The sequence below is a fragment of the Rhinolophus hipposideros genome (genome assembly GCF_964194185.1).
Source record: "Rhinolophus hipposideros genome assembly, chromosome: 19".
NCBI classification, from domain to species: domain Eukaryota; kingdom Metazoa; phylum Chordata; class Mammalia; order Chiroptera; family Rhinolophidae; genus Rhinolophus; species Rhinolophus hipposideros.
In genome coordinates, this window is record NC_138065.1 from 4,171,354 (window position 1) to 4,184,878 (window position 13,525).

General features: G+C 46.5%; 1 protein-coding gene across 2 annotated transcripts; it reads left to right on the forward strand.

Annotated features, from left to right (window-relative positions):
• The first annotated feature begins 375 nt into the window (after window positions 1-375).
• RFX5 (regulatory factor X5) lies at window positions 376-9,522 on the forward strand. Of its 2 annotated transcripts, XM_081025778.1 has the most exons (10): window positions 376-463; window positions 1,330-1,458; window positions 1,692-1,725; window positions 2,113-2,195; window positions 2,314-2,433; window positions 2,620-2,739; window positions 2,880-2,961; window positions 3,271-3,472; window positions 3,678-3,778; window positions 3,912-9,522. In XM_081025778.1, the coding sequence occupies exons 2-10, from the start codon at window positions 1,343-1,345 to the stop codon at window positions 4,872-4,874; spliced, it is 1,821 nt and encodes a 606-aa protein (XP_080881904.1). In that variant the 5' UTR covers window positions 376-463; window positions 1,330-1,342; the 3' UTR covers window positions 4,875-9,522. The 2 variants fall into 2 exon arrangements, with proteins under 2 accessions (XP_080881904.1, XP_080881905.1); XM_081025779.1 differs by lacking the exon at window positions 376-463 and having other exon boundaries at window positions 1,349-1,448; window positions 3,912-9,515.
• The last annotated feature ends 4,003 nt before the right edge of the window (window positions 9,523-13,525 follow it).

The following is a 13,525-nucleotide window of genomic DNA, read 5'->3' on the forward strand; positions in this document are numbered from 1 at the left end:
TGATTCTTTTCTTCCAGCAGCTCTGACGACCCGAAAGCAAAACTGAAACACGAAACGAGAGAGCAAAAGAAAAGAAAGCACCAGAGGGAGTCAAGCTCCGGGTCTTTCGTCCTGCGGTCCCTTTAAGAGAAGAACCTCTTGGGACCGGCAGTCCCAACCGACCCCAGTTTTAACCGAAACCTAACCCGGACTTCCCCCTCTTGACTCAAATAAGACCAACTTTGGATTTTCCCTCCCCTATTGACCAATCAGATTCTGTTACCAGGCAGACTTCAGCTGCCGCTGGTGTGAGCCCCGCTCCTTCGGTCTCCGGGTGGCATCCACGACCAATGATAGAGCAGGCCGTGCGAGTATCTAGGCAGATCGGGGCTGTTCCAGCCATTCAGGAAAAAGAAAATAAAGCAACGCACCAGCCCGCTGGGCCAGGACCGTGGGGCTGGGCTGGAGTGAAGGTGGCTACGAGGTAGTTTCTCTTTCTCCCTTACCTTTATTGTTGCTTGTGTGGGAAGGCGACTGTTCAAAGGTAGGGAGGGGGCAATATGAGTTGGGAGGAGAGCAGAAAAAGATTTTAGCTGTATTTTCGACAGCTTCTTCACCCATGTGCACGTGCCCCGAATCTGGGACCTCATTCCCCGCACCGGGTTTCCTACGCCCAGCCCTGGAGTTCCGCTACCCTGAACCCCCTGCTCTGCAGCTACCGGGGATTGAATGCAGGGGGAAGGGCGGGAGGTGGGGGCGCGCATCAGGATGGGATGTTGAGGGAGATGACGTAGGGGCCGGCGACGTGGGGAGGGGAGCGGCGGGGGCAGCCGTGGCGAGCTTAAGCAATGAGAACTTGGGCCCGGTGTTTTCCACGCCTGGAAGGGCAGGACGTGTTCCTATCCTTTCTGACCTCCCAGGCAAATCCAGTGGTGAGGAGGCTATTAGAGAAGGAGAGAACTTTGTTTTGTGGTGGTGGTTGTTGCGGGAGAAGAGGGCAGGATGGGGGTCAGAGGCAGAAATGAAAATTTCTTTCGAACATGGATTCCCCAAATCCCTCCAGCTCTTCCTTTACAGCTTTCCACATTTAGGAGACAGACTGCAGAAAGGTGGGGCAGCTGGAGTGGAGATGGCAATGATCTTTGGGGAGATATATATATATAATATATAAACAGAGAGAGAGAATCTTTTCTAATTTTTGGACAAGGCAGTTGATGAGAAAAAGACCACTGGAGAAATCCGGAGGCTGTCTTCCTGTTTCTCCATCTTTCTGGGTAGAGAGATGAAGAGTGCCCTGGGGTCTCTGGAGGAAGGAAAGTTAAATCTTCTCCTGTTTCCTGTCAACTCTAGCCCTCATGCCGGGATGGCAGAAGATGAACCTGATGCTAAGAGCCCAAAGACTGCGGGGAGGGCCCCGTCAGGGAGTGCTGAGGGCGGGGAGCCTACCACCCTTCTCCAGAGGCTCCGAGGTACCATTTCGTAAGTACTCACCACCACCTCCAAGGCTTGTTCCAGACCTGGGCGTCGATCCCGGTAGCCCCTCACTTCCTCTCTAGATGGACTGCCTCTCCCCGGGCAAGTGCATCTGACCAGGGGGAGACTCTTGCCACCGTAGCAGTTCTGGAGCACCTGGTCGGCAATTCAGTCCCGAGTAATCAGACCAGAATGGGGGGAAATCTTGTGTCTGACCTCCAGCTTTCTTTCCTCCACAGTAAGGCCGTGCAGAACAAAGTAGAGGGAATCCTGGTGAGTATTTTGGGGAAGAGGGCAACAGAGAGATGGAGTTGGTGGGGGATGAGGATGGTGAAGATATGAGTAATTGAAAGGTTTTCTGGGAGAGGCAGTGTTGTCTACCCTGTCAGAAGACAGTTGGCTTTGCAACTTGCTGCCAATATGACCTTGAGCATCTCTGTGTCTCTGTGACCTCTGATCCCCTCTGCTCCCCCTGTCACCATGGCAGCCCGTAAGGGCCCCTAAGAGCACAATGAGCACCCAGCCTCAAATCCTTCTCAGGTCCTTTTTCCATCTGACAGGCTCTAAGTCAGCTAAGACTTTTTGGTAAAGATCAGCAGGTCCTACCATGCATCTTTCTTGACTTTATTGTGTCTCCTGCCTCTGTTCTTCCTTCCTCAGCAAGATGTACAGAAATTCTCAGACAATGACAAGCTGTATCTCTACCTTCAGCTCCCATCAGGGCCCAGCACTGGAGACAAAAGGTAGGTTTGGTGCTGGACTTTCAGATGTCAGCGGAGCCAGCAGTACGAAAGTGGTAATCTGGATGGAAGCAGGACCACTGTTGGGATCTCAGTGCTGCTTTTCTGTCTTCTCTCGCAGCTCAGAGCCCAGTACACTCAGCAATGAGGAGTACATGTACGCCTACAGGTGGATTCGTAACCACCTAGAAGAGCATACTGACACCTGTCTGCCAAAGCAAAGTGTTTACGATGCCTATCGGTGGGTGCACGGGGGGTGAGAGGGTGGGTTGGTGGGCATAGGACTACCCCCTTGCCCCTGGAGAGCTCCCTGCCGTGACAGAGCCTGAGTTCTTAAAGACTTTCCCCAGCGTGATCCCCAGGGGCCCTCTGAACCCACCCATGACCTCCTCTGTGTATCTTCCCACTCTGCCCCCCACTCACTCAGGAAGTACTGTGAGAGCCTGGCCTGTTGCCGCCCACTCAGCACAGCCAACTTTGGCAAAATCATCCGCGAGATCTTCCCTGACATCAAGGCCCGAAGGCTTGGTGGCCGGGGCCAGTCCAAGTATCCTTGACTGGAGAGGTTGGGGTTGGAGGACCTGGGGAGGAAAACTTGAGGATGTGGAGAGCCAGGACTAGAAACAGCCTAACCTTCCTAAGAGGCTTGGAAACCCCAGATGTGGGCTGCTCCTTAACTTGCATCAGATATTGCTACAGTGGCATACGAAGAAAGACCTTGGTATCTATGCCACCCTTGCCTGGCCTTGACCTGAAGGGCTCTGAGAGTGTAAGTAATAAAACAACCCTCTGATTGCACTCTTCTCTCCAAGGAAGAAGTCACAGGTCTTTGGGACATGTTTTGAGGGCTGACACAGCGTAGGTCATTGTGCACATAGCTTCTGGGTATATAGGATATGCCCTCTGCCCACCCTATGGCTGGGGCAGAGGACGAAGGGAATTGGTGGGTTTCTGGGATGGGATGGTACAGGCTCCTCCCTCCCCCAGTCTGGTCTTCCCGTGGTCAACATGGGTGATCGAGAGGGGCCAGGGGTCCTTTAGTTTGGAGTGTGATGGGGCACGTCCTTCCTCACTGCAGCCAGAAATGGGCCCAGAAGTAACCCCAGCACCTCGGGATGAACTGGTCAAGGCAGCCTGTGCCCTGACGTGTGACTGGGCAGAGCGAATCCTGAAACGGTCCTTCAGTTCCATCGTTGAGGTCGCCCGCTTCCTGCTCCAGCAGCATCTCATCTCTGCCCGATCTTCACACGCCCACGTGCTCAAGGCCATGGGGCTTGCTGGTGGGTGGACGCTCTCTTCTGTCCGAGAAACCCTCAGACTTCAACTTCAAAGGCCCCCGCACATAGGAGGAGAGAGGAGCCGGGATTTGCTTTCTGTTCCTAGACCACCTTCTTTCCCTGCCTCTACCAGACAGTCAGTCAGAATCACCCCATTTCTCCATCCTGTTTCCTCCTCACCTTATTATCTTTTCTGACACTTATGCAGAAGAGGATGAACATGTCCCTCGGGAACGGTCATCTAAATCCAAGAATGGTGTAGAGAACCTAGAGGGTGGAGCCCATAAGAAACCAGAGAGACCAACCCAGGTAAGGAAGTCAGTGCCCCTGACCTTGCAGCCCTGGGCTGCGGGCTCAACGTACCCTTCACCCTCGGGTGCCGTACTTTTTCACCTCCAGTGTCCAGTCTTCCCATTCACTGTGTCCTCTGTTTACCTCTCAGCCTCCTCAGGAGCTGGAAGCCCGGGCTGGGGCTGGCCCCCCAGCACGTGCAGAGCGGAAGAAGAGTGTAGTAGAGAGCCCGGCCCCTGCAGCCAGTAACCCGCAGGTTAACGCCCTGGTGGCCCGGCTGCCTCTGCTCCTGCCCCGGGCCCCTCGCTCGCTTATTCCGCCAATCCACGTCTCTCCATCCATCCTGGCCCCCAAGCTTTCCCCAGGCGCTCTGAAATTGGCCACGCTGCCTCTACCCACTAGGGCTGGGGGACCCCAGGCAGCTGTGCCCATCATTAATATGATCTTACCAACTGTTCCTGCTTTGCCTGGACCTGGACCTGGGCAAGCTCCACCTGCGGGGCTCACTCAGCTGCTGGGCACAGAGAATAGGGAGGTAGGCATAGGCGGTGACCTGGGACCCCATGACAAGGCTGTCAAAAGGACAGCTGAAGTACCTGTGAGTGAGGCCAATGGGCAAGACCCACCCACTAAAGCAGCAAAGCAGGATATAGAGGATACAGGAAGTGATGCCAAAAGAAAACGGGGACGCCCTCGAAAAAAATCAGGTGGAAGTAGGGAAAGGCATTGTACCCCTGACAAGGCAGCAGCTGCCGTGGACTCTGCCCAGGCCTCAAGGTTACCACGGGAGACATGGGCCTCTGGGGCGTCAGAGAGGCCAGGGCCAGTGGGAGAGGCTGAGAAGGGGGTGGTGTTTGCCCAAGGTCAGGAAGATGGTGCTGTGTCCAAAGGAGGAAGGGGCCCCAGCTCCCGCCATGCCAGAGGAGAAGATAAAATTCCTCTTGTCACCTCGAAAGTGAGTGTCATCAAGGGCAGTAGAAGCCAAAAGGAGGGTCTTCACCTGGTCCGGGGAGAGGCAGACACTGCAGCACAGGGTAATAAAGACTTAAAGGGCCACGTGCTTCAAAGTGGCTCGTCCCAGGAGCAGAAAGACCCCAAAGTGACACCCCCGTGATAGGTGTGTGGGGAAGCATGTTTATATTCAGATGTGATCTCTACCTGACTGCCTATCCAGGCCCTTGTCCACACTCGCTTCTCTGGCTCTTTTCCGAAGGGAATTCACGCTCTTCTGTACAGACAGCTGAGGCTTCTCTGTCTTAACACAGTGCCTGCTTCCTGCCTCTGACCTTTTCAGCTCGGTCCCCTTGGCTTCAGAGTCACTAATAAATCTAGTGACCTCCTTACCTGGATCCCTGTGCTATCCTGGGGGGAGATAGGGATGGATGGAGTATGATGAATAGTAGTGTTAGGAATCTCTGGGTTTTAAACCGTAGAAAACCTAACTCACGCTGGCTTACAAATAAAGATCTATTGGCTCATGTAATTGGAAAGTCCAGAGGTAGTGCTGGCTCCTGGTACAGCTGATCCAGTGTCTCTGTGTCTAAATGCCCCAGTGACTTGTCCGCCCCCGCTGCTCCCTGCTCTACCTTCCGTCCGTAGGATTACCGTCAGCCTGGGCAGCCTTGGGGCTGCCAGCACTCCTGGAATTACTTGTCTGCTCTCTTATGTCCAGCCAGAAACGTGGCATTTCTGTGCCAGGAATCCTAGCAAAAACCCTATGATCCACTCTGATTAAGCCAGCTCGAGTCATGTATTTACCCCGAGCCAATCTCTGGCCAGGGGCTGGTACATGCTAATTTGCTTACTCTACGTCTTGGACTGCACCTGTGGAAAAGGTGGGATCAGCCTCAGAATCACACAGATCCCCAAATGGAAACTGGAAAGGGGAAGTCCCTGGGGAGGCAGCTGACACGCAGCCACTGCTAGGAAGTACATGTGGTTTTAGCTTGCTAGGTGGAAATCAGCCATACCTGCTTTTCTCCCTCACAGCCTGGGCATTTTCTGTACTGCGGCTGTCACCTCTTTCCTCTTATTGTGGTCTCAGAAGGAATGAGAGGCAAGTTACCCTCCTTTCGGGACTATCCCTTTAGTCTCATTTAGATGACAATCTCTTTTTTGCACCTGTGTCTCAGAGCTGGGGCTCCTTCCTTTTTTTGTTTCCTGTTTTCCTCATTTCTGCTTCCCTATCTCCCACCCTACTGCCACTCTCACCAAATAGAGTCATTTTATTAAATTCATTCTGCACCCACCAGGTGTCAGTCTCTTGTCATACATGTGTCAGGACTAGCCAGGATTGTGGGGTTTAGGCTATCTGTATGGAAGGGGGTGGCTCTGTGCATTGGGGGGCACACATTGAAAGGCAATCCAGATGGTCCAGGTGCATCCTGGGAAAAGCAGTAAACCAGCCAGCGTTTGACGAAGACACTTGGTCTTCTGCCGCCATAGGGTAGCTTCTGTCAGGGAATCTTGGTTCTTCCCAAGAAAGACAGATTTTCTTTCAGGGAGACTTGTTCATTTAGTTGTGCTACAGCAGATTTTTAAAAATTATAATATGTAATGTTTGATATCTATAAAGAATGTATTTAACATGAATAAATTATGAAGCCTAATAATTAAATGACTACCTATGATCCATCATCCAACTTACACATTAACACATTAGAAATACCACTGACTTTCTTGTGTGCCTCCCCTATCCTATTCCCTGCCTCTCCATAGAGGTAACTACTGTCCTTAATTTTGTGTTTATTAATTACCTACTATATATATATTTAACTATACATATTTAACCATATGTGTATATATCCTTTAGAAATCTATTCAGTTTTGCTTTTTTAGCATTCCACAAATTTTATACTCTAATAATACCCTGTAGTTTGCTTTCTTCACGTAACATTATTTCTAAGGTTCATCCACATTGTTGTAGATAGTTATGATTCATTCATTTTCATCTGTATAATATCTCATCAAGTATGTAAACCACAAGTTATTTATCTATTCACCTGTCAAAAGACTTTGGGTTGTTTCCAATTTTTCGCTATTACAAACAATGCTGCTATGACCATTCTTGTATATGTTAGTGCCTTTGTTTTTAGTAAGATTTCTGGAAGGTTTCAGGATGGTCCTTTTGGTCTGTACGCCCTCTGAGTTGGGGACTGTTCCCTCCATCTTATTCTCTGGAATTGTTTACCTCGGATTGAAAGGGAACCATCCCTTGAAAGTTTGGTAAAGCTCACCTGTAAAGCCATCTGAGCCTGGCGTTTCTCTGTGGTAAAAATGTTAGCTATTGATTCTGTTTCTTCAGTCATGGCTATTTGGGCTTTCTATTTCTTCGTAAGTCAATTTAGGTAAAGTGTTTTTCTAGAATTTTGTGTATTTCATGTCTTTTTTTTTTCTTAATGAAATTTCTTCTATTTTTTTTACCTCTGCTCTGGGTATTTACTTCCTCCTTTTCATTTCTACTGTTTACTTGGCTTTCTCTCCCCCGCCCTCCCCGATTACTGGCACCAGAAATTTGTTATTTTACTTGTCTATCTTCAGTTACTACTTTGGACTTTGTTGATTTTCTCCCTTATGTATTTGTTTTCCATTTCATTAATTGTGGATCTTCTCTATGGTATTTCTTCTGGTTGCGTTAGATTTCATTTTATGTTCTTTTACAACATCTCAATTTTGACACCTATCTACTTAGTTTTCAAGCTGTCTTTTCTATTGTAAGTTTTTAAGGACCTGCTTCTCTACATTCCCCAAGTTTTTCTGTTGTAAAGCATTTCAGTCATTTCTCAGCATATTTAAACTACCCTTATGATTTTTTTTCATTCATGATTTAGAAAAGTTTTATAAATTTCCAAATGTCTAGATGTTTAAAAATTTATCTTTTTGATGTTGATTTTCAGCTTAATCATTTGTGCTCAGAGAATGTGGTCTTTCTGGTACCAGTTCTTTGAAATTTGTTGGGGTTGTTATTTTATATTCTGTAACGTATCATGGATGTCCAGCTCTGCTTTGTTGTTGCCTGTGGTAGCTTGTTTGCTTGTATGTTTTGTATTTTGGGGTTTTGAGCTCATATTTTGTTAAATTTAATCTATGGGAACCCAGAGGGCCTAAGTTGGGGGTACCTTGCTTCTGCTCGGAGCCAAAGGGTGCTCTTGACCCTTTAAGAGTCCTGGCTTAATTCAGGAGGCCCAGGTTTTCTCCCATTCCTTGGCTAGGCCCAAAGTTTAGCCTCTGATCACAATACTGATATTGGCATTTGTCCCCAGGGCAAACCTGCTTTTCCTACTGCATGTTGCTCATCCTTCATGTAAGTTTCAGCTTTATGTTACTCTTTTCTTCCTTTTGTGATTTGCCTTACTTTCTAGCAAGCCCAGCAACATGCTAAGCGTCATGCCTGCTGTAATTGGTCCAGGATCTAGTTGTAGTTTAATGGGACAGTCCTTTCTCATATCCATGCCACCTGAAGTAGGAGTCCATTACTGTGGTTTGGATATTTCCCTTCTTGCTTTTTAAGTGCTAGGCACTCGTTAGAAGCTCGTTGGCTTAGGCTCTGCCTTCCAGTCAGTGACGATCGATGCAGCGCAATGTGAGTTACGTTAGCAGTAAGCACAGAGCTGTGGGAGCCCAGAAGAGTAGCACATAGGTCAGACAGGAATGAGGGATGACTTCCCAGCAGAGATAAGGAGGCGTTAGCTGGATAAGTCTAACTCACAAAGCAAGAACAGAACAACGTAACAGTTCAATCTTGATACTCATTCTACTGCATAAGAGCTGAGTGTAAATTCAGAGAGCTCAATTTGGGCAGCAAGAGGAGGGCATTCCAGGAAAAGCAGGGCCTTGAGGATGTGGGATGTATCTGTATGGCAGTACGACCCCATAGAGAGTCCTGTCCGACAGAAAGGATGTGTTTGACTACTAGTGAGAAATACACTAGAAGAACACACACCATTATAATTATCTGTTGACTGAATGAATGTGTGAAAGGTAGAAAGATTGCATTAGAGGATGAAGGAACTGGAGTAAAGAGGAACCAGCCAGGCAGCTGTGGCCATTGTTCATGTACCATGTTTCCCCAAAAATAAGACCTAACCGAAAAATAAGCCCTAGCGTGATTTTTCAGGTTGACAGCCTCTGAACATAAGCCCTAATGTGTCTTTTGGAGCAAAAATTAATATATACAAGACCCTTATTTTGGGGGAAACACGGTAGGAAGAGATGAGGGACTAGACCAAACTGCTGTCACATTAGAGGTGATGGGCATATGGGAAAATAAACCACAGGTGATAGGATAGATAGAAGCACCCAAGGAATGCTGTCCTCACTGTGATTGGGTTTGGAGATGTTTCCATTCACTTTGGGAGAACAGGGCACTGGATAACTTTGAGATTTACGTGAATGTTATGGCTAATGTATGGCGTTTGCGTGAATGTTATAGCCTATTTAAAAACTTACTCTATTTTTAAAATCTAACATGAAACAAGTTATGCTGTAATTCAGGCAATCTTTAGCTCATTAGATGAAGGGCTAAACTTAGATTTTGGAGACTGTCTACTGCTCCTCTACCATTCCTTATTCTCTCCCCAATACCCTGTTCCCCATTTCCATTACCTCCCCACCCCGTGTCATCTTCTTTTATTTTAGCCCTATCATAAATGACGTTAAAGATAATTTATAATTTACTAAAATTTGAAATAATATTTTGCTATTAAACCAAGACAAACTCTATATGTCTAGTGTGTGGTCCCAAATAAATGAATTTATGGCTTATTTTTGTGGATAACAACTTTCTTTAGAAATCAAAGTAAATGCCACATTCACTCACATTAAATGGGCAAATTAATGTCACTATATATTTGTCTAAGTGTTTTATCTCATGTTACAGTTCCTAGTAGGTCTACTCCTTTGCCTAGGATATTCCTGCTGACTCCATCCAATGAGATAAAGCTAAGTAAAACATACATGTAATGCAGTATTTCTTAAATGTTCACAAGGAGGCATTTGTTTACTGGAAAGAGCATGAATTTGGTTTCAACCTTAGCTTGACCACTTTCCATATGATTTTGAACATTCATTTAGTCCAGTTTTTTTGGACTAAGATTGCAACCCATTAGTTGCAATCTGTAGATTGCAACCCATTAGTAGGTTGTGAAACTGATTTAGCAAGATGGAAAACTGTTTTTAAAAAGTGAGATGGAATGGAAAATACCAGTGCATTGCATATAGTAAGGGTAAGTATTGTTTCATGACACTTACCTCAGTGAAGACATGTCTATCTGTTCTTCAGTGGTCATGATATAAAAGGTATTTCTTATGGGTTGAAGTAAAACAATTTTGAAAGACAATGTCTTACCTATTCTGAGCTCAGGTTCCATAAAATGGGATAAAATCTCTTTCACAGGGTTAAATGAAGTAATGTTTGTACGAGGTGTGATCAAACAACCTGGTTAATGTTTAAATTTAAAAAAATTCATTATAGTAAAAGACACATTGCCATTAATTCTCCTCAAAATATTCCCCCTCGCCTCGAACACACTTATCGCATCATTCTTGCCACTTTCTGAAGCAGTTCTGGAAGTCCTCTTTCCTGAGTGTCTTTAGTTGCACTGTCATGGCTGCCTCGATATCCTGAATCATTTTGACTTTGGGAAAGAGCCAAAAGTCTCACGGTGCTAGAGCTGAATAAGGTGGATGAGGACACTCCGTAATGTTTTTGACAGAAATTGCCACACCAGAAGTGATGTGTGACACGGAGCATTGTCATGATGGAGGATGATTTATGGCACACTTCTCTCAACCCTAGCTCACACCCGACTGACTGCACTGAACAAGTTGAAACTTGTCACACACTGTCACTAAGGTTCCACACGCTGCTTCCCATATTGAAGATCCCTGCCTTTCCGATGGATGGCACTTGGCAGCAGCATTCACCATATTTTGTGATCACAACGGAAAGGCTCCATGTCACACATCGCTTCTGATATACAGCAATTTCTGTCAAATAAAAACATTGCGGTGTGTCCTCATCCACCTTATTCACCAGATCTGGCACCGTGTGACTTCTGGCTCTTCCCCAAAGTCAAAATGACCATGAAAAGGATACGTTTTGAATCGATTCAGGGCATGGAGGCAGCCACAACAGTGCAACTAAAGACACTCATGAAAAAGGACTTCCAGAACTGCTTCAGAAAGTGGCAAGAAAGATGGGATGTGTGTGTTTGAAACAAGGAGAAGTATTTTGAGGGGCATTAATGGCAATGTGTCTTTTACTATAAAATTTTTTTTAATTTAAACACTCACTGTATTTTTTGATCACACCTCATATTCATACACAGTAGGAGCTTTGCGTAATAACTGCTGGTTTCTTTTTTTCTAATAAAAAAAAACCCATGGGGAAAATCACTTTTTATAATTTCTTTAACCACAGGGATGTTTAAAATATAACTGGAGCTGTATTCTGACTTGGATCCTCTAGTTTTAGCAGCTTTTGATGCATAAGCCCACTTCTTTCTCCAATTTGATGAAATGTAAATAAGATAAATGACATTACCTGACCCTGTTGGTACTTTCCTGGTGCTATATCAACAAAATAAACTTTGACCTGTGGCAGAAACTAAAGGTACAGTTGGAATACAAAGATGAATCCTTTCTTGCCTCGAGGAGATCAGAATAGAGGGATTGGGAGACTCGTAGAAACAGAGGGTAACCAAAACACATAAGTCAGAAAAACAAAAGTCATAAAGACATACAAAGCAATTCACACATATGAACTCTTAGAGCTAGAAACACAACACTTGAAAGAAACTCTTCTACTTACTACTCTGTGTGTGTATGGGGGGGGGTCGCTGTTAACAAAGGACTTATAACTGCCTATAGCTATAAGAAGTTGCTATTTAAAGTTTGAACAGAGATGTTCCTGAAATGTTTTTCTGTTTCTTTTTTTGTCATTGGAAAATAAACTTCCTATTATAAAAAGCAGGGCTGTCACATCCCTTTTTACAATGTTTCAAGAAGCTGGTCTTATGGACCTTTGGAACCCTACCCCTGGAGAGGATGTATGAGTGACATTTTTAAACTAGGCTAAAGCAGGGCCATCACCTCTTGATACTTGTCTGACAGCTGATTGGGAGGTGGCCAAGAGCTGCTGGTCCTGACAGGTGGACTGGTGACTCCCCACTCCAGATGGGTGGTGACGAATTTAAACTATCTTTGGCACTTGGCCTCTTTCTCAGCTCATCTTTCATTACTGTACTCCTGCTTTAACCTAGCTTATCAGCTTGCCCTCTCCCCTTGATTTGAGCAAATTCCCATTTCTATTCTTCAGCATACAGTTTTTAAGCCTCTCCTCTTTTTTTTTTTTGTTCTGCTGGATCATATCCAATAAATCTCCTAAGACCTAGCTCCCAATATTTTTGAGAAGGCTTTCATTCACTCATTTACCATATACTGAGTGGCTGTGCCTTCTGGATTAAATAACCATACTCCTCTATGTTCCTTTAGCAATTAGGTACCCTATTTGTTTTACTTTTGCACATACCCGTGTTTTACACGGGTTTTTCATACTATTACCTTTATTCTGCCTTCCAATGAAACTGAAGCAGTTACCCTCTTTTCATCATCTATATTATTGTCCCAATAGTAGTAATATAGTACTATACATAGTACTAATCTGTACTCTTAATCCTCCCAAAACCCTGTAAAGTGTTACGATTCCTGGGCCCACTTTTCAGACATAGAAACTTAGGTGCAAAGAAGTGAAATCAGTCACCCCAAATCAGCCTCAGGGAAGATGGCATCCAAGATCTGGGCTCAAATAACTAACCTCAATGTAAAATATTAAATAAAGCCCTGCGAAGATTGGGACAGAGGTTACATTAGGACAGAGGTTCTGACTGAGAGAGCTCCCAATCAATAATGCGAACTGACAAATACACAAACCAGCACCAGAGGTCCATTTGCGGGGTGTGTTTTTATTTGTTTAATTGCACATGGTTTCGTTTGGAAGGAAGGGTTGTGCCCTCCAGGCCTTTGTCATTTCACTCACTTCTCCCTACCTGGCCCGGTCCTGCCCCTCCCTGGAGGGATCGAAATCCGGAGGCTGGAGGCCAAAGGCTGCGCAGACAGGTGGTGACCTCTGAGGCAGAACCGCGGCCTCGAGTCGCGCCGCTAACGGCGAAAGATTGACCCGGTTGGACCGCGCCATTCCCGAAGCGATAAGGGACGTAATTTCGGCATCGTCCTTTAAGTGAATAGGAACAGGGTAGTGAGGGTGACTATCTTCCCCGCCCACCCTCTCTCTTCCTCCTCTCCCCGCTGGGCCCCCAACGTCCATTCTGCGGCCTGATAAATTACTAAGGGAGGCGTGTGGAATAGGGGTGCGGGGGAAAGCCACTGGCTGCAATTACGGTAACTCTGTTGGTAACTCAAACGGCTCATTTACATATAATTTGCATGTACTTATAGAAGTACCCTATATATCTGTGCTTCTCTTCTAACAGGGCACCCACCTGCCGCTCTCTATTCGAGGACGGGAGCCCTAGCCCTTTATCCAGCAAATTTTACTTCCCTTTCGGCTTCCTGAGCCTCGCAAACTCTCTCTTAGGCCCGCCTCCCAAACATTGGCCCCGCCCCTCACACGTAGGCCCCGCCCCTCGCCCGCCACTCCCTCCCCCGTTTCCAACCATCTTCCCCGCCCCCTTTTCTATTTCTGAACAGGCATGTTCCGGGCAGCTCACCCGCCTCCTTAGATTACTATGGGATCGGCAGGGTCCT